Source organism: Pyrgilauda ruficollis, unplaced genomic scaffold (genome assembly GCF_017590135.1).
Source record: "Pyrgilauda ruficollis isolate IOZ18807 unplaced genomic scaffold, ASM1759013v1 scaffold46, whole genome shotgun sequence".
Taxonomy (NCBI): domain Eukaryota; kingdom Metazoa; phylum Chordata; class Aves; order Passeriformes; family Passeridae; genus Pyrgilauda; species Pyrgilauda ruficollis.
Genome location: NW_024526155.1, coordinates 4,664,493 through 4,685,366, shown reverse-complemented (window position 1 = coordinate 4,685,366; position 20,874 = coordinate 4,664,493). Strand labels below are relative to the sequence as shown.

At 43.6% G+C, this 20,874-nt stretch overlaps 1 protein-coding gene across 4 annotated transcripts in view; it reads right to left on the bottom strand.

Annotated features, from left to right (window-relative positions):
* EYA2 (EYA transcriptional coactivator and phosphatase 2) overlaps nt 1-20,874 on the bottom strand; it is an 82,191-nt gene continuing 61,317 nt past the window's right edge. For 2 of the 4 annotated variants that reach the window (XM_041478825.1, XM_041478826.1), the window contains 7 exons: nt 13,428-13,517; nt 7,771-7,829; nt 6,815-6,975; nt 5,708-5,822; nt 4,978-5,099; nt 4,077-4,177; nt 1-568 (listed from right to left, as the gene is read on the bottom strand). In XM_041478825.1, the coding sequence (XP_041334759.1) occupies nt 488-568; nt 4,077-4,177; nt 4,978-5,099; nt 5,708-5,822; nt 6,815-6,975; nt 7,771-7,829; nt 13,428-13,517 (729 nt within the window). In that variant the 3' untranslated portion in view covers nt 1-487. The remainder of the gene's footprint in view (nt 569-4,076; nt 4,178-4,977; nt 5,100-5,707; nt 5,823-6,814; nt 6,976-7,770; nt 7,830-13,427; nt 13,518-20,874) is intronic. The other 2 variants (XM_041478827.1, XM_041478828.1) reach the window with 1 other exon arrangement.

The following is a 20,874-nucleotide window of genomic DNA, read 5'->3' as shown; positions in this document are numbered from 1 at the left end:
GATTAGTTCATAAATTAAAAAAAAACAAAAAAAAAAAAAAAAAAGCAACAAAACAAAAAAAAATCAACAGTTTCACTCCTATTTTCAGAAGGTTCTGTGTAGTGTGATGGATGATGTGCAGACTCCTTGCTGTGTCCTCTTCCCCTTTCAAAACCAAGAATGCTGACAGGGAGACCCAGACTTGTAGCATTTGCCTTGTTGATGGCAAAAAGGCCATTAGAGCTCTGTGCCTCCACCTCAGCCAGCAACTGCAGCATCCCAGCGACTGATCAGGAGGATTTTCCTCTGTCCAAAGGAAGGAGGACTTGAGACAATATTCTTTGGCTGCAAGTTCTTAAAGGCTTCCACTGAAAGGGTTCTCCTTCAAAAAAAAGAAAAACTGCAGTTGCTGTGGGATTTTTTTTTTACTAAGAAAACATTGAGGAATAGCTGGAACCGATGTAAGAGTCTGAGTGAAGCCCTCCCAGTGCTAAGATGTTGGGGTCTGCTACAAATATTCAAGTTCCAAGGCGTGCCGAAGAGCTTCCAGGTCAGCGTGACAAGAGATTCTCCAGAAGGGCATGTTGTGCTAGAGTGAAACCAAAAGAGTGCATTTTTTTTTCTGTTTTTGTATAACACTGAGATCAAAACAACTTTCTTAGCTTGTACCCTCAGGAACAGAGTTTTGTACTTGGCTACCACAGGTTGTTACAGGCCAGAGGCAAGGAGGCTGAGGGAGGGAGGAAGGGACAAAGTGGAAGTGTCTCTGCTGATCTCTCTCCTGTGCAGACATGAAGACACATCCTCCACAATTTAGGAGTATCCTGCTTCACAGGTGATGGAGGATGTGGGCTGCATACTAAACTTTGTTCCTATTTTTTTCCCCCCACAAATTAATTAGGAATGTTTCTAGAACTGCAGTATTACTAGAAACAGTTTTAAGCGAACATCAGCAGTGGAAGCTGTTGTCAGTGATTCACAGACAAGTAAATTAAATCCATCTATTGGAAAAGGAAGTTATTAAAATTTATGAAAATGTAAATAAAGGGATAAAATGCCACACAATCAAAAGGCTTTCTAACAATTCCCTTTCCCAATTAACTGGAGCAGTAGGTCATACTGCACTTTCTGTAAATGCAGGAACTGGTATCATTGTTCAGATCAATTATTCATTTAACACAACACTGTTGCCTCAGGGGAAAGTGCAATAGGGTTATGAAACAGCCTGTCCCCAAAAAACTTTCCTAACTCTCATTTATGGGAGAGTATCTTAAATTACTCCTCTGCCTCCCTGTTTTTGAATTTGCATTTGTTGTGATAAATCTGAAGTCCTGTACACACACGTCCAAATTTTAACCAGCCTGTTCCACTTGAAATCTGAGCATCTGGACAAAATCTGGAAGGTCAGCTACCTGTGACCTTCTCTATCTTCTTTATAATATCCGGATCATTCTCCTAAAAGTTGTGAATATACTGTAGGAAAACAAGACTTGCATCTGAAAGAGGACAAAGTGTCAACTTTTTAATTGCTGAGAAACAAGTGCAGTTCCATTTCATCAGGGACTGGAATGTTACCTGTCACCAGAGTGCCCTGAGAGGGCCCTGAACAGCAGAGTTCCTTAGCAAAAGCTGTGATCCCTGTGGCTGCTTGCACAAGGAAAACCTCAACATAATTAGAACATATTCTTAGATGTTAAATACAATTTTTTTTTGGTGTGTTCTGTTGAGCCTGAAGTTTGCACTGGATTTGTTTCTTCTCCAAAGCTATTAAAGCAGTAAAATCAAAGACACAGCTCCCTTATGCACTGGGATTTGTAACATTTGGGACTCTGATTTTCTTTGCCTTCTCCCAAAATAGTTTCTGCACAGTCACTGGTACACACGTAGTAATAAATGAGCAGAAAGCCTAAACTGACAACACTTAGTCCCTTCCAGCGTGGGCAGAACACTGCTAGGAGTCTTTTATCACTGCAGGAATTCTCCTGTAACCACGCTGCTCCTGCATAAACAGCTTCAACAAAGCTTCAGAGAACATGCACTTCCCAGACAGATCCTGATGAAGGGAGGTGTTCCTTTTCCAACTGTACCTATCTCTGTAGCAAAAACGCCAGTGGTTCCAGATGTTTATGTTACAGAGAGTCTATTTACACTCCTATAACCATTAAAGACAATTAAAGCTGCTCTCTGGTATGTTGCCTGTTGCCTACCAGTAAATAAATGTTTTCTTTGAGCTGTTTATCAGTGTGTGTAGAGACAGCAAGCAAACCAAGACAGCTGAAGAGACTGAAATCCACTGCTCTGCAATTTCACTTTAAGGGGAAAAGTTATTTCCTTCCCCCCTCCCAGTTTGTATTAAACCCCTTCCATTAAATTATCTGTTTTTCTTTCTTAAACCAGAAGAAAACTTGGCCTCCCAGGCACTCCTGTTGTTCAGCAGTTACAGATTTATCACTCATCAGATAGGTGAAGAAAAACGACCCACGAAACTGGAGATGTTATCAGTGCTGTCAGCAGAACAGCAAAAGCCTCTCTGCCTGTCCCCTCCCTTTTTTGTTTTTTTTCTGTATAAAGCTCAGGTGTGTAGAAGGTTTGATTAACGATTGTCATCAATCAAAGGAGGCAACAGCCCAGCAAAGAATGTGCTCTACTAATGGCTGAGCTGCTTGGGCCAGGAGACAGGAGGCCCTTGAAATCCCCGCAGAGGAGACTGCTGAACCTCCCCACCTCCCCAGGCAGGCTGGGAGCCCCTGCAGCCTTTGATGCACTTCTGTTCACTGACCCACTGCCTTTGAAGTGTGCCACTGAGCTGCCACGAGCAGCAGGCCATTGTCACTTCAGCCCCAGTCATGCATTTGGGCTCTTCCTGACAGCTCCGTAACCCTTCCTGAGCTACAAAACCATCTGCAGTTTTAGGTAGTTTTCCAAGGTGGATGCAGATATTGTTGCTTCCACCGGCCAGGAAAAATACACTATAAAAAACTGGGTTTCTGCTGCTTTGAAGATAATCTGAGATACAGTTCTGGGGATAGAACATGAGCCTCCCACCTTATTCTCGGGGATCCCTTTGTTACTGTGCAACCAAAGAGTTCAAATTTGCTTGGAAAGTCTTTGCAGGATCTTCAGTGGGAATGAGATAGCAGGTCCCCCAGCACAAGGTTCAGCTGTGTAGCTGAGCCCTTGTGATATAATATTTTCAATATCACCTGAGCTACACCAGTCATTTGTGTATCTGTTAAAAGTTAAAGTTGGAAGATGGAGCTCATTCAGCCAGTTCCTGCATCTCAACTCATGTGCAATGCTCCTGGAGCAAAGGCAGCTCCTTCACATTTCTCCAGTCACCTCAGGAGCGCAGGACCCAGGATGCACAAAAACATCTTGCAAATATTGTTTGCCATTAACAAATTGTATTCCTGGCCCTGTATAGCCAAATAAATGGAAGTTCCAGGCATGTTTCTGTTCTAAAGTTTAGGAAATGAAAACTTTGGCTGTTCCAATTCTCATTATTCATGATCACACTGCTTTTGCAGTTTATGATTTTGTATTCAGTACAATTTTCTAATTTCACTTTGTTTGTGAAATTAATCACATTGATCCAGAAGTTGTTGATGAAGGCAGCAACTCTGTACAAGCACTTTGGTATTTGCTATAATGAAGTTACACTCATGATCTCAATGAGTCATAAATACAAACACAGGTATGGATGTAGGCATATTCTAGTAAGTAATTCAAAACTAATTCCAACAAGTTAGAATTTACAAATCAGCATGTGTAGATCAGAAACTCACTCTGCCTGCCCATCTGAAGTCACACACTGGAATTTCCCTTTTCATGTCTTTACAGCCATCTTTATTAAGCAAGAATGATTCCTGGAACTTGTGACACAGCAACTACGTGAAATATTGTACCAGCTGCCAAAGTGGGGGGAATTTAGAGTATGGAATTTCTGACAAGGTGATTGTTGAGTATTTTACATATTAAGAAATGAGACCAACTGTAAGCTGCTTCCAATGGAGGGTGCTTCATTATATTCTTAAATAAAGAAAAGGTCATTGCAATCAAAACTTGGAAGAATCCAGCATGGCATCCACAAACTGTACCTTTTTTGCTCCCTGTTCCTCTTCAACTCCATCTCCTATTACAATGTACACGGCTTTCCTTCCAAACCTCTGCATTATTCTTTCAAAACAGCTCTCTTTCCCTGAACAACACAAGAGAAGATGCATTTTTTTATCTGGACACACACCACAGGCAGAGCTAATATTCAGGCACAGGACCTGGAGTTATCCCCTAACTGAACTGAATGGCTGCAACATTCTTTGCTTTCTTTTCAAACTGGATCTTCTTCTGAAGCAGATCCTCTCCATCTCGTGCCAGTTACTAGCACTTGTTTGCCAGCCAAGGGCTTGCAAGTGCTGCCAGTTTTCTGAGCTTTGTGGCTGTGATGCCCTGCTTAGGCCACCAGCAGGCAGACTGATGTGACACTTGTGGCATTCAGTTTCCAGAAACCTCTCCTGTTCATTCTGGTTGCAGTAAAAACATGAAAATGCAATCCTCAGAGGTTCAAACACACGAGAAAGAACGGAACACAAAGAAGCCCCAAGCCAACCCTACCAGTACTTATTACTCACAAAGCTTCACAAAGCTCATTCAGCACACTTGACCCCTCTGCAAGAGCAAGAGGATCCAAAGAGTGTTTTTGTAACAGGTCCTACCAGACCTTCCTTCCAGCTGGGTGCAGCTGGACATCCCACAATCAGTCAGTGCTCCACAGGTTGGGTACATTTCAATATATCTGGCTCACTTCCCCCTGGAGACACTTGAGAAGTGTTTTTTAGACTTTTTTTTTTTCCCTGCAGTCTGTACTAGGTTAAGTGTGGGAGTCAGGATGTGAATTAGACATCTGTAAGTAGGGAGCTAAAAATAAAGCTCATTCATTGCATGACTTAGAGACAAAACTTCAGCCTGCCTTATGTGAGGCCTCAGTCAGTTTGCTCTTACCTGTTTTTGTTGCACTGTAAATGTTTTCAATGGGGAAGACAGTGCCCAGCCCATAGAGAAGCACTTTAGCCAGAGCTGGTATAAGCTGAGTTGTGGTGACCAACACATTCACACAGTTGGGCCTAGGAAACAGAAGTTATTAGAAATCTGAGTTTCATTTTTTCACCCTGGACTGAAAGATGAAAGATGGTAGGAAGTAAACCTTTCCTGCCACTGAAGTTGCTGAGCCAGTGGGGGATTTTGCATCTAGAGGGAGATAATGTGAGCACCAGAAATGTCTTTTTGATCAGCTCAGTAGAATGAAAAAAACATCAACCAAACTAGCAGCAGTCATGCAGCCTTACTGCAAGCTTGCCAGGATCTCTTTGTGGGGGATTTAAACACAATGTAGTAATGTCCATGCTGGGTTCTGTGAGTGAATGTGTTCAGGGACAGAAGGGCTCTTCCCTCCTCTCCTCTTTTGTAAACCTGCTCATGTGAAAATGGTGCCATGGCTGAGGGAGCCAAGGAAAGGCAAGGACAAGGATTGTTTTGCTTTTGCACAGTTCACCATCCCCAGATCACCCCAACCCTTGATAATTCAACCTGGCAAACATGTGCAGACTGGCCTCCCACAGGCTTGGCCAGCAAAGTCCTGTAAATGTGTCTCAATTTGTTTAGAGGAGGAAAACAAGGGAAGCAAAGGAGCTCCTGGATGAAACCCACAGGCAGTTTTTGGAGCTGCTCTTACCGGGAATGTATCAAATTCAGCGCCTTCAGAGCGTGTGTGAGCCAGAGATCAGTCAGCGCCTCCAGCTCTGCTCTCAGCTGCAGCCAGGTCTCCCTCTTAGGAGCTCCTATTAAACCTGCAAGCAGGGAAATACAGAAAGGGAATTGCATGGCCTTGTATGCACAATGCCAAAGGGCACCCGCCTGTGCTCCGAGCTCTCCCACTGCCCCTCTCTTGGCCCTGGTGCCACTGCCTCTCTTTGTCACTGCCATGTCACCTGAGCTCTGAGGCTCAGCTGCACAATCCTCTGCTGCTGCAGCTCAGCTTCCTTCCCCTCTGCTGCAATGGTTCAGTCAAGCACACATGGCAGGACCTCCTTGGAACACCTTTCTTGGAGTGAGCATAAAGCTTGCATGGGAAGTGAGCAAGAAGATGGAAGAGCTGTGTAAAGTGGGCAGTGACCTGGGCATAGAGACACCTGAGGCCAGGATGGTTTTGTTTCTCCTGAAAAGCCACGCTCCATTTCCAGTGCATGCAGGGTAGACTTGTCCTCCAACCAATAAACAAGTTGTGGTGATGCTTTGAGTTTTGCTTCTTTCTTTTCCTAGTCAGAGGGAAACCTGGACTGATGTACTGAAAAGGAAGCTGAGAGTCTCTTGGAAGAACTGTCTGGCACTAGGTGAGATGAAGGAATCCAGGGAATCCTGATTTCTGGTGGTATTGTTTTAGGGGAGTTAAAAACAAGCAGCTATAGCACAAGAAAGCCTTCAGACAGCAATCAGACATGCTGTGTAGAAAAAAAAAGGCATATTTAGTTTTGAACTGCTTGCCTGCTTGCTAAACTTTCTGGAAAATTGGAGAAGGTTGCTTTCCTGCCAAATAAATTACAAAACAAAACCCCACACTGGGAATTGAGTCTTTCTGAAACCACTAAGCAGGTATTTTAGTGTGACTCCCACAAACCTGTACAGATCCACATTTCAGGGTGACTGCGGAGGCGCCTGCTCAGCTCACCGTGAAGCACTCATATCACGAGGCTCCCTACACCTCCTCCAGAGATGGCCCTAGAGGCTCTCCAGTTTTTGGGAAGATGAAAGGCCTGCTGGTGGCCTGGCCAGTGGCACTTACCCCCCACATTGTTTTTGTAGGTGTTGTACATCTCTTTGACCCGGCGGTAGCGGAACGCCAATTTCCTCATCCAGTCAACTCCCCCGTGGACCCCCGAGCCCAGGCACAGGTTTGCACTGGCAGTGGAACTGTGGAAACCATCTGCAGAGAAGTTGTACGTGCTGGGAGAGGGAGGGAAGGGGAGAGGTCAGTGTAATTACAGCCTGCACAGTGCCAGCAGGGAGGGGAAAGGGCTGAAAAGAAATGTGGAGACAAATGGCAGCAGAGACACACACAGGACACGCTGTACAGAACTGAAGTTCATCTTCAGCACAACTACCAGCACAGATCTAAGAAAATGTTCTGTTCCTGCATCAATTTCTCACAATAATCATCCATAAAACCACAAATTGCAAAGCTCTATATGAGTTCTGCACATTTTATTCTTTTCCTTTTACCATGGCTCTGCAGGCAACACTTTGGGAAAAGCAGATGGAATTGTTCAGAAGTAGTTTCTATGAACATGATGACCCAGCTTACACAGGTAATGGTAACGTTTGGTGCAATTTGGGTACAAGTTTCAACAAGGATCTGGCATGGCAAAGTCTAACTCCTCACTACTAAGCCCATTCACTACAGATTGAACAGTGGGAAACCTTTCAGTCTGGTTTTGAAGCATTTTGGCAACAGCTGTGACAATTGTCTGGTTAAATTATATATAAAACTGGTGTGGTCTGACTGGAGCTCAACCCAATTTAGATATATTTCCCAGAATGGTTCAAAGCTCAGCATAGTCAGGTCCTGAGAGAAGGCACAGGCACAATAATGTGAGAAAGGGGACTCTGTACTTGTGTGTGCTCAATAATGGAGCCAGGAGGGAGACAGCACAGGTCTGAGACTCACTGCCCAGCCCCCTGCTACTTCCAAATGGCTGGGGACTGCCTGTCCTGCAGCTTCCAGCTTGGGAGACCCCATACCTCAGATCTTGACCATTATCATCTGATGATACATCATCTATGTGGATTTGGTCACAGTCCTAGGAGGCAGATGAAAAAAAAATACAATAGTGAGTAAATGTTGTGGGAAAAAAATTTGAAATAATATAATGCAAAATTACTTTAAGTGTAATATCAAGGAGATAAAATCTTACAATTTGCTAGTATTGTAGTCTAGCCAGTTAATTGTTAGCAACAAGTATCACATAGCACTTGCACAAAATATGAACAGACAGAGAGTGTGTGTGAGATCTGCTGTTATCTAAGGGCACAACAGCTCTTGAATAACACAGTGAGAGGAACTCCTCATGCAGACAGAGACGGAGATGCTTGTGATTTAGCCAGGAAAGCTTTTTTTCTACTCTGTATGCACGATAAGGCAGAGACTTGGCAGCCTTTCCCCCTGCAAGAATACTGCTCTGGACAGGAGGTGTATGCCCACATAATTACAGGGGAGAAGATCTGTCCCAGGGAGATTTCCAGAGACGCCTGTCCTGCCTGCCCTGCCGGTGTTTTCCCAGTTTGCTCTGAGGGGGCTGAGCTTCCTTTGATGTGCAGGGAAGCTGGGCTGAAGCACTGAAGGCAACAAACACTCCTTCACTGCCCCAGCCCCAGACTGAGCTGAGGAATAATGTGTGTCAATAATGAGGAGATCTGTGCACAGGAAATTTAACCAGAATATACACTTGGAGCTCAGCCTGCATGAAGTATGTGCTCGAGATCTTATCTTCCAAAATCCTTCATTGTTCGAATGGGGGAGGCCCTGCCTCAAAAATGTGAGAAATGTTATTCCTTTGGTTTCTTTCCCAGTCTCAGCATTAAGGTTAGAAAGAGAAAAATTGAGAGTTTTCCCCCACCACCTTAACTCTCCTTTCTCCACGAGCCTTACAGGTGAGAGCAGAACAGAAAGCCTGCAAGCTGATGAACACTATCTTTAATTTTGGTTGATTTTTCAACAGTTTAAAAGCTGTGACACCTGCTACCACAGGACTCTGGAGTCAGAAGAACTGCAGCTAACCAAGGCGCAGTAATTCTTCACCACTTCAGTGTTCTGTAAACCACAGGATTTGCTTTACCTTCCTTACACAATGATGAGTTTGATTAATTACTTTAAACTAGTCCCTTTCAAAAAATGAAAAAACAAATCCCCAAACAAGTAACCAAACTTGTTGTCAATAGCAAAACATTACAGATAGTTGTTGTCACTCTGTTCTTCTAAGCTTTCTGATGTTTACAATTTTGTAATAGAGTTTTTATGCACTTTTCCATGTAAATAATGATTGTTTTGCATTCTTTCCTAGAGGAAGAGAAATTTGATAGACTGTTAGTTTGACCAATGTAGCTAAAGAAGTAGCAATTTCATCCTCCAATCCACAGTCACTTTTAGAATTCTATATATATCGAAGTCGAGAAATAACCTTCCTTCTTTTCACCTCAGAAGTTTCAGCTCTGTGTGTCATTCACTGCACATCCTATTGCAACAAATTCTTGTCCATAGTAATAGAGATTTTCTGCAGAGATAATTCTCAAAATGACACTCAAGTGCACCTTGCTCTCATCTCATCAGCCCTCTCACCAGCCCATCACTGGGGTATATATTCCTGTATATAACAGCCTGCTGCACCTCTCACCTCTCTCCTCCAGCCCCAGCCCTTTTCAGGCCCTCTCCCAGGAGCTGCTGGAGCCACGCTGGGGTCAGCCCACTCCACTTCAGCTGTACGACTGCATGAAGTCAGGGGAAAGGCATTCGTGCAGGGATCTGTTTTTCTCGTTTGTGAATGGATTGTTCTGTACACTGGAGTGCGACAACAGCAGCTATCGCATTTCTGAGTTAATAAAACACCCTGACACTGGCTGAGACGCTACCTCATAGCGCCGGCTGCGCCTCACGCTCCCGCAGCCACGGCCTGCACCTTCCACCACCGCTGGCACCCTGATCCTCACCCCGGCAGCACTTCCTGACAGCTCAGTGACAGGGGAACCAAACACACCCAGATACCTCGGCTGCTGAACAGGAGGAGGCTGCTGGAATGGCAGGAAGGCTGCGATGGGGACATGGCCCAGGTTTCGGGCCTGCTGGTTTCCATCTGGGACCTCGGGGTGGATGGTGTGTGGCACACACAGCCTGGACCTCAGGCAAGAGTGTGAGACCTCAGTCAGCCCTTGCAGCTCTGGGCACTGATCTGGTTTTACTCTTAAATAAGAGTACTTGTACCTCTGCTAAATGTACTCCACATTTAGAGGAGCCTGAGCTGCTTTAAATGGCACTGCTGGCCTGGAGAAAGCCTCTGCTGCCTCCTTGTGAAACACAGGGCTCCTGAGAGCTCCTTCTGTTATCCCTCACATTCCCCCGAATACTCCCAAAGTATGTCTTGTGCAGGCACAGAAACAACTTACAAAGGCACACACAGTCTATTTGTGGATCAGGACTGTGCTGGAGAGTTTTAAACATCTCATGGATTCACTGATCAGTGGAGCCTGTATCCCTTATTAGGAGGGGTTAACACTTCCCAGAACACAAAACCTTCAGGGATGGCTCCCAAAGGCAGCAACTTGTAAACACACTAATCCCCCTGTTTGTTAGTTCCTCATGCCCTTGTCAATCCTTCTGTCCTTAATACCTGTTTTCCAGACAGCTAGACAATAATATCTCCAGAGGGGTTGGGGGTGGAAGGTGCTGTTCTTTAGCCAGCATTGTACTGTGAACAAAAGGCATCTGGGAAAAAAAGCACAACCCTGGAAAGGCCAGAGTTTGTATTTTAACTCCACTGTGATTTTTAACCCTGGGTAAGTTCTTTTCTCCCCGATTCCCCTAAAAAGGGGAGCAGAGAGGGAGAATATCTCCTGTCAGGTTGATTTGCTGATATACTCTGCAGCATGATCAGAGAAACACCTTGCATGGCTCACACTTGCAGACCGTGGGGATTTCATCTGCCTGTAGGACTTAACTTGCTGACAGAGAATCCCTTTCTGTAAAAAGACTGAAAGTTTTCAGTAGGAGTCTAAGACTTCTGCAGTCACCCCCCTGCCCTGGGGAGCAGTATCAGCCTCCTCCCACACAACCACCCTGAGGTTTGGGGTGAATCAGCTGGACCCTGGCCTGTCTGCTGCACTGCAGTACTGAGAGAGGATGGACTGAAGCAGGATGGATCTGAATAGATCCATCTGAATGGAACTGTACAGCTAATGCATCCAGGAAACAATTACCTGAATCCCTTCTGGGTAGATCCTAAGAAAAGATAAAGCCCTGGCTAATCAGAGTTTCAGATTTTTTTTTTTTTTTTTTTTTTTGACAGCAAAAAGGTTGCATTCCAGTTCAGGCTCCTCCCTCAGATTTTGAAGCCAGTTTTTTGCTAGGTGACATCACATCCTCACCAGACTAAGGAGGATCACACAAATTCTACCAAGGGCTGTGCAAACCTTGCTGTATTTCTGGACAGATGTTTTGTCCTCATCAGGCACTTCCTGGGAATGCTTCAGGAGGGCTTTGCACCCTGGCAGCACCTTCTCCTCTGCACAGCACTGCAAACTGCAGCCAGCAGAACAAATCATTCCCCTGTGCTAAAGCAAGGCTTCCTTGTCCAACCTGCCTCTCTGGACAGGATGGGTGACATTTTCTCCACTCCTTCCCCTTATTCCACCGTCAGTTCTGAGGCCAGCCACGCTCTGGTTAGTCCAGTCTGCTGGACTCCCCAGAATGGCTGAACTTTAATTTGTGCCAGAGAAACATTTTCTGAGTTTAAGAGAACTCCTGCTGTGGTTTCAGATGGGAAACTCTCGCCCTGCTCTCTCAGCTACAGCACCTCCCACTCTGCCCCAGCACAAGAGATGGTCAGAAATGGTTCCTGCCCTGTGCAGTTTCAGCTGTTTTTTTCTGGTACAGGCCAGCATTGCACCACATGATGGTGCTAATGTATATGGTAATGCTTGTGTGTCTGCAACTGAATCTACTCCTCTGCTGGTTTTTGCAAATTCTTTTTTTCATTTTTAAGGCTGTCATTCACTGCATTTTTTAAAGCCCAGTACTCAGTGATGTATGATCCTTAAATACCACTCTGTGAATACATAAAGGTGGCTTTTATTTATCATCCTAAATGAACGAGTAGGGGGGTAACTCTGGATGACTCTGTTGCTGCAAATTCTTCCAAACTGACATGACTTTTTTGGAAAATAAAATTCTGTAAGGCACATTTGCTTTTCTTTAATTCTCTGTCATCCATCAATTTTTCATTGGAAAAGCTCAGCTAAAACCAAACCACCAGTGCCCAGAGCTGTTACTGACTGACAAATGTGCACAATTTGATGAAGGCCAGACAATTTGCTGCTTCATTTAAAATTTTAGTGCAGTAAGTGAAAAAGGAGAAAACTTATTTTAAAACTGGCAATTCTTGCAAAAGTCTGCAAAGGCAGAGGGGTTTTGGAGGGTCACTATGCAGGACATGGAGCTTTGTTGCACCACATATTGAGATCTGATGGGTAAATGGTGATGGTTTTCTGGTAAATATTATCATTACTTAAATATTGCCCTGGGTTCCCAAAGAGGAGCTCTGTTTTTTGGGGTTTTTTTTCCCCTAAGAGAAAGATTTTACTTTGTACTTTCCATGCCCTCAACACAAACTCCCTCTACGAAAAAAGTTGAAAGAGGAAAAATCTGTCAGTTCAGGTGCTTGTCTTTGAAAGGAAATAAAAATTCTCAGCAAGTGAAACCTCAAGACTGCAAGAGCCAGGTGGCAGGAAAGGCTGTGCCTCCCCTGACAGGGGGGACCACAGTGCAGTCAGGCAGTGAAGGAACCAGAAATTCCCACTGAACTCTTCAGGCACAGAAAAAGTTCTCTCCTTTCATCTGGCACAGAAACAAATTCTTCCTTTTTCAAGTGAAGGGAAAAAAAAAATAAAAGACCATATTAGTTTGCCCAGGGATGCCAGGTTTTTATTCTCCAAATGCCTCCAAGCAGTGTTTTGATTCCAAGGTGCCCAGAGCTCCAACCCCACCTCACCACTCTGTACCTGATCCCTTCAGGCTGAGTGCTCTGACTGCAAATGCCAGCACATTTCCACCACTGCTGTAAGCTGCTCCTCAGCATTCTGCCAGCCCCACTCTGCCTGCATCTTACCACACACCCTGAAGGATTTTTGCTTTGTATGAGAGATAATCAAGTCTAACCATGTCATCAGCAGGAAAAATTCCTCCTCTTGGTCTGCTGCACTGAAACTCCCGTAGTTTCATCCTGCAGTATTCCTGAGCTTGAGCAGACCCCCTGCTCTGTCTGTGCAAAACCTTCCTCAAGAACAGAGCAACATTTTCAAAACCTCTGCTTTGGCTCATAGCTGATTGCTGTCTGCCCCCATAGGATCTATGCTAATTTAGCTGAATAAAATTATTAAATAGCAAATTTCAGGAGAAGCAGCAGCAATATCCTCATTATTACATTTAGTAAATCTGCAAAAAGCCATCACTGTTAATTGAGTATTTAGGAAAAAAAATCCTGAACAGAATGGAAGTGCTTCCAATAAGTCAACTAAGGTCCACTTCTCTGGGGTTAAAAATAAAAAGTTTCTTGGCCAAACTGCCCCAAGTTTCTAGACCACATGCAAATGATTACACAGAGAGATGTTAAATAAAATAAGCAGCCACATACCTCCAGGTCATTGAAGAACAGATGTGTATCTGCAAGGTTGAAGATCATTTCTTCCATCATGAGACCTATCCTCACAGACGTTGTGGTGTCCTGTCAGGGGAAAATCAGGTTTTTTCCATTCACTTTGATTTTTTTTGGGGGGGGGGGCAGGTATAGCTTAGACTGAACTCAGGATCTACACATTCCTATTTCTTAAGATACATTTATTAAAGTAATTTTACTTCCCAAGTGTATTTTAACATTAACATGTTTTCCCATCCTTTTGCTCTCCTTGATAAACAAATTCTGTTCTTTGAAGGAAGTCTATGACTCACCCTGACCACTAACAGCCCACACACTTCAGATGATATAAACATCCTTTAAACACCTGAAACTATGTGAGAATTGCTTCAGTAGGTTAGACAAAAAAATTGATTTGCAATAGCACCATTAGGGACTAGTTTGGGGGTAGTTATCCAGCATCATGACATGCAGAGGCTGATTCTTTCCTGACTTGTCCTTCAAACCAGCAATTCCATTCTCCACTGAAGCTGCCTACTTATTTACCAGCATCAGCAGAGTTAAAACAGCCCCATCTTGTCATGTAAACCCAATTATAATTCTTGTCCAACACAACTATTGCTGCTCAGGACAGCAGCCTTGCAGAGCCCCAGCTGCAGCCCCAATGGTAGCTACAACAAATGACAACATTGCTTACAAAACCCCAAATAGCTAAAATTAAAAAAAAAAAAAAAAAAAAAAAAAAACAAAAAAAAAAAAAAAAAAAAAAAAAAAAAAAAAAAAAAAAAAAAAAAAAAAAAAAAAAAGAAAAGACAAGACACAGCACAAATTCAGGACAGGGTCATCTGTCACTGCAGCTGGTGTTGGGAATGGCAATGCACCCGATGCCCCTGACTGTGCCCATTTGCTTCCTGTCCCAGCAGCTCCCAGCCCAAACACGTGTGGGTCTGATTCAGCCCTTCCCCAAGAGGGTCCCAAACTGCCTCCTGAAAGGGAAGGACATGGTGCAAAAGCTCTGGCTGCCTGTAGCATTTTTAAACCATGTTTTTTAATGACTGAATGTGAAGATGCACATGCTGGCAGCTCTAAAATATCTTCTGCACCTTCATAAGTACATGTGAACTTTCTCACACCCAGATCCTGCTCCTGCCAACATCAGTGACAAAACCTTTAGTGAATTCCCCTGGAGAAGGATGATGCTACCCAAGTGAGTTTGGTTAATTCATCCTAGAAAATTAATGTTTTTCCCAGCTGAGACACCACTGAGCCTGTGAAAGGGCTGTCACTTCATTGCCTCACCAAGCCAGCAAGCCAAGCACCCCTCCTGCCCCCAAACATTCACCTTGTTCCTAAATCCACAGCAAGAGCACAGAAACACATTGATGCAAACAAAGTTACCAGCAGTGCATTTTCTTATTCATTAAACAGTTCAAAAACAGAAGCAAAAATGATCTGTATTTAATTTGATAAACAGTCACAGCACAACAGCATTGTGCCTGTTCAAACTGAACAACAGCAGACAACTTGGAAAAACCCGCATTCCCACAACAGAATTTTCTCTTCCGTTGTTAATTCATCTTCAGTAGGTCAGGGATCTCATCCTGATGTATAAATCTGCCTTGCTTTAGCGTGGTGTGTGACTTCAGTAGAGCAGAGGAAACCCACCCAGTTAAACCGAGTCTCTGCTCTAATTTTCTGCAGATTTCTGTGGATCCTGTCATTGACAGCACAGTAATGAACTGACTGAGGAGCTCTAACAGGGAGCACAATGCAGGGAGGGTGAGCACATTTCAATCAACCTTTGTGGCAGACACTGCTGACATGGATGGTGTACTACACACCAAGCTAATTATTACACATTCCTAGTGAAGTTCTCTTTAATTAGAGCAGAATGGCTGTGGTTTCAGCCATGTGTGACTCACAAGCCCTGTGCCCATTACAGAGAAGCTGTCACTCATGTTTAAACATGCTTTGCTGCTGTCCCAGAAACAAGGGCACTGGCTCTGGGCAGAAAGTAAAAACTCCAACAGACTTGCCTTGAACATGTCTCTCATTTTCAGCCCCAAACCTGCACCCCTGATGAGGCACAGGGACACAGACCTAATCAGGGCATTTGACTGTGGCCCCATAGGAACAGCACTGAATCAAATTTTACTACCCAGGTGTAGTTACACGGGGGAACTGTTTTGAAGAAAATATGCTGCTAGGAAGAAATTATTTTGTAAAATGGTTTTTAATGAAGCAATTTATTTTTATACATTTCAAGGATCATTAGCCTTTAAAACTCTTTCAGGAAATCTCATTGGTTGCTATCTGTCATTTATCCTCTAAGTTTCATTTTGGCTTTATTGGTATTAATCACTAATGGGGAGTAGGAAACATTTCCACAGTGTATGAAGTTACCTCCTCTTTAACTAAACAATATGGAAACCAAACTGTAAATGATGGGGGAGGGGGATGAAAAAATCTTTCTCTTGAGATACAGAATATGATGGAATGAAAACAAAACAGAAAAATGCACTTTACCACCCAGAGGGGAAGTCGTTTGGGGAAATGATTTGGCACCACTGCTTCCACAGTGTGGACATTTCCTCCACAGCAAGGCACAATTCCAAGTCCTAAAGAGGCTGATAAAGTTGCAAGGCCAACCAGCACTGCCAGTGTGACAGAGGTGTCTAGAGGCATGAGTCCAGGGTTCCTCCAGCAGTTATTTATTTGCATTGCTGTAGCATCTAGAAGCACCAGTCCCAGAGGTTGTGCCCACCCCAAGGAAAGACACAGCTGCTACAGCTGTCTGTTCAAGCAGGAATAAATAGGAAAATCAGGCTGACAGAGAGGCACCAAAATGAGATTTGTATATCCAAATCCTCTGTACAGTGTGTAAATAATCAGAAGGAATTATGAAATTTGTGTGAAGATGTTGATGGAGTGCTCTTCCTGGGCACAGAAACCCTGTGCCACTGAAGGACATCTCTGTGCTGCCAGTGGTGCTCATGCTGGAGCAGTGTGAGTTCAGCAGAGCAATGTGAAGTTCCCAGTGATCCCTAATTGGATCCCAGTGATTGCTAATGTCTCTGTAGGAAAAATGTGCCCAGGAGCCCTGGGAACGAGTTCCTGACCAACACATCCAGCCAATGCTTCCTGATGCATGTGAAGCCCAAGGACCACAGCTTGAAATCAAATCTCCTCCAGGAACCACTTTTTGCAGTGAAAACAGATTAATCTAAAAACTCAAGCCTCGGTGCTTGTTTAGTAACTTTAGAAGAGCGAGGTCCTCCCTGTGCTAATCTACGAGTCATGCTTTCACAAACAAGGACAATGAGAGGCAGGGGTGGAAAACAGGCAATAAACTCCTTTTGCAAATAAAACTTACAGCAGCACAGAGTATCCCCACATGCCTCATCTCTGCCATGCTCCATTGGTGGAGTTTCCTTCAGGATCAAAATGTAACAGCCACACAAATTACTTTTAGTGCAAAGCCCTGGTGCTTAGACATGGCAGACCAAGCATTTCTGATCCTCCATGCACAGCCTGAACAGTTTCCTCCCATGGAAGCTTGGGGGAGACAAGCATCAGCAGGGAAGGGATCATTCTGAATTATTCATTCCTTCTCCACACACCCTCCACTCCCACTTCTAAAGACCAGGAGTCACAGTTTCAGAGTTGTCCCTTTCTCCTCAGGGCATACCTAGAGAGAGAACCCAGAGGTAAAAAAGCTCCCACTCCCTACTGCTGCTTCTTAAACAACAGATGATCAAAACATACAAAGAGTAACTCCTTTTTCAACATTTTGCTCAGAAATGTTTTCTCTAAAGAGCATCCTTGGACGTGTCTGCTGTTTCCAATGGGCATTGCCCACTGCTGGCAATGGCCATCCCTTGTGAGGGAAATGATTTCCACTCCAAGTGAGGCACTGCCAGCCTCCAGCTCCACATCCACGTCCTTTGGGGAACTTTTGCTGCCTGTTCCTACTCGAGGAAAACATGGGCAGCAGCAGCCTGTGGAACATGTTGTAAAGGAAGACAAAAGCATCCATTTAGCAAGGAGCACATTTTCCTTCATATCCCAGTGGCACAAGCTCACATATTTCTTGCCAGTGCTGCTCATAGTTTGGCCACTTGCATGCACTGTTTCTAACCCTTGAACTAGTTCTCTATATTTGATGTGAATTATGTTTTAAAAATTATAATTTGAGTTCAGTTATGTTCTCCGAGCTAGTAACACCTCACCTAAAATTAATTTCTGTTTCAGTTTTCATTTTTAACCTCTGTTTCAAGTAATAATACAAAAGAAGATTGCTAAAAGGACCTTGCTGAACAGCCTTCAGTTTGTATTGAAGACAATTTCCATGAAAAACTGGAGGTAAGCAAGCAAATATTTTCTTATGACAGCACTGGGAAGGTAGATCTGCTCACACCACATGAAACTCCCACTAGTCTGTATTTTAGCAGAGCAAAAGGATTGCAGAATGTGCATGCACACCCAAATTATCTTTAGTTGCTGCCAGGATGTTGCAGTGTGCGCTGTGCTGGTCCCCAGAGCCTCTCCAGGAGCTGAGCTGCACAGAAGCCCGCAGTGCCAGAGGTGCTGGCTCTACCTCCACAGCAGCCCTGGGCACTGAGTCACACTCAAACTGCACCACCAGCACCCTCCCAAAGGGCTCTGCATCAACACCACCTTCCCCCAGATCTCCTGGAACACAGAGATTGATTTTTCATGCATTGCTTCTACTTGCCCTAGAATATGCACTAAAAAGACATGTATTTGTTAACACCTGCAACTAATCCAAGCTGCATGTCCACAGCCAACTCTCCCTTCCTGCACTCTGTAATTCTGAAAGGAAGAGGGAAGCAGACTTATCTCTGGCAATCTCTCAAGTGCAAGTCACTCCAATCCTGGATCCAAAGCCCTCTCCAAGCCTCTGCCTTGCAGGCTCCCTGTTCAGACTTGCAGGCCATTAGCAAAGGGGCAAAGCTGGCTCCTCTGAGACAGGTAACAAATCTGTTTCTTGTCTGACTCTGCTTCTCTTCAGCAACCTGACAATTAACTCGACGTTCAGATTGTCAGGACAAAGTCGTTCTGAGCGTGGATCTTGGATTCAGACACCATCACCTCCCTCTAAAACCCCACCAAAATAAAGCCCTAGTATTTAAAACTAATCAGTCCTTTTAAATCCCTGCCAAATACCTATTTATGCCGTGAGCAAATAATTACTTTTCTACAAGGAAGAAAGTATTAATTAAGAGTATTCATCAGACTCCTATTCTATAGGGTTTATCTGCCACAGGTGTCAGCCAGAGGTGAGAGACGGATTAGTATACAATCAAGGGCCTTCCAAGTTAAATCTCCTCCTTGTGGTTATCTGTTAATAACAAAGTTGTCACCAAAAGAAAGAATTTAATCGTTTTAATTGGGTTTAATTACTTGGAAACGCCTGGAAAATGGACCAGCTCGGTTGTAGCATAAAAAAAAAAAATCAAAAAAATTCAAAGATACAAATACCAGGGCCACATGTTTGAACAAAAAAAGTCTGTGAGAATAATCATCCTTTCGTTGTAACATTTTATACCTTGATCAAACTTTGAGACATGAACAAGGCTTTCCCAGAATAATGGGAAATTAACCATGTGCATGAGTTCTAGTTCAAGTAAATTCATGTCTTTTTCAGGAAAAAACCCACATTTCACTCTTTTACTAACTACATCTAAGTAGCTTAGCTTGCAATTTTATCTCTTCAATAACACAAGCAACAGCAGACTGAGCCCCTCAGAGCTTTCCCAGTGAGAGTATTTGTGATAAAAGTTGTTTGAAGTAATGAAAGTAGTTGAGGGCCCAAAAGCCATTTTCAGAAGTGATATACTTAAGGGACTACACTTCAGGCTTTTTTGAAAAGGACCATCCCTTTTCAAACAGAACCTCTCAGTTTTTCAGGGTCCAAACGTTTTCCCACCAAAATAAAGACACTGTTTATGAAAACATTGATACATCCAGGTTTATGAGACAATTTACTGAATTTAAATGATTGGTGTCATAAGACAGCACAGTGTGACCTTGTGGGAAGGCCATGATGGACAGCAAATAGAACTGAATCCCTTTTCTTCAGATACCTTTTCATATTCACCCTCTCTGTGATTTTAGGGGCACTTCTAAATGTTCTTACTAAATGTCTACTGAAGGACTCCTTTTACTGTCATGTCTCTTCACATATGGTTGGAAATTATTCCAATACCCAAGTGGGCACAAAGGCCACTAAATCCTCACATTTAGGGTCACACAGAGGGTGAAAAGTCTCTCCTCCCTCTGTAAAGGAACCATGCTTAGGGACAGGCAGCAACCACCACACTAATTCATCCAGGGTCTGAACCCAACAAGCCTGAAGTGGATTCCAGTCCTGAGGGAATATGTACTTAAATACAGGTTAAAAGCTGGGCCATGATGCTTGAAGATAAATGGGAGTTACTTTTATTTAGTAATACAAAAGGTTCATGACCAAAAGCCCACAAATAATTTCTGTTTACTGTATGTGGCACACATTTCAGAAACTGGAGTGGAATTTAAACCAAATTAATCTTCATTTCCTTTCCCTCAAGACAGGAAAGTCACTGTATTTCTATATGAAAGCCCTTGATAGCCCTGTGAAAAACACAAAACTGGAAAGCTTGGTGGAAACAAACCATGGAGTGCAATCCTCAGCACAATGACATATTTTGCACGTGCAGCTTCTTAAAAGAAGTCATGTCCCCTTAGTTTTTCAAACTTTTCCCCTTAAAACTTCAGTCCAAATTCAACCATACTGGAAAGCAGGTTCCCTTTCCTCGAGCTTGTTTAATAACCCAGCATTGTTTCTGCTATTTATTTTATGTCAAAAATAATCCTTTAATAGTCCCAAATGCCACGTGTGCAGCTTGCTCAGAACCCCTCCTGCTCCCCTAAGCTCCAGGACAAGAGGTTACATCCACAGGAGCTCAGAGCATCTCTGTGCCCACCTCCAACCTGCTGGGATCTGGTTTTGCTGCTCCTGCTGCTGCTTCTCATCCAGATGATAAACACAGATGTCTGCTCCCGAAATACACATTTGAAATAATCAAATGGCTGGAATTATTTACTCCCTTCTCTCCAATAATGAGCTAAATAATTGATATAGCAGCATGTCTAAAGTAACAGACTTCTTTATTACCTGCAGTGATTGAATGCTTCTTTAATTTAACTTAAAAAGGCATTAAACACAAGGTTTAGCCTCCAGTGGGTAAAAAAATCTCCAACTTCCTCAGAAAATCCTTTCCAAATTGTATTCATCTTGACTTAATCCATGATCTACTGAGTGAATTAGGCTCTATTTGTTTTGAAAATCTATTTTATGGAGTTCCAAGGGCTGTGTTTTCCTTAGGAAGGGCTCATTCTGCCTTTCTGCCCAGGATGGCTGCTAGCAGCCCTCAGCATAGGCCTC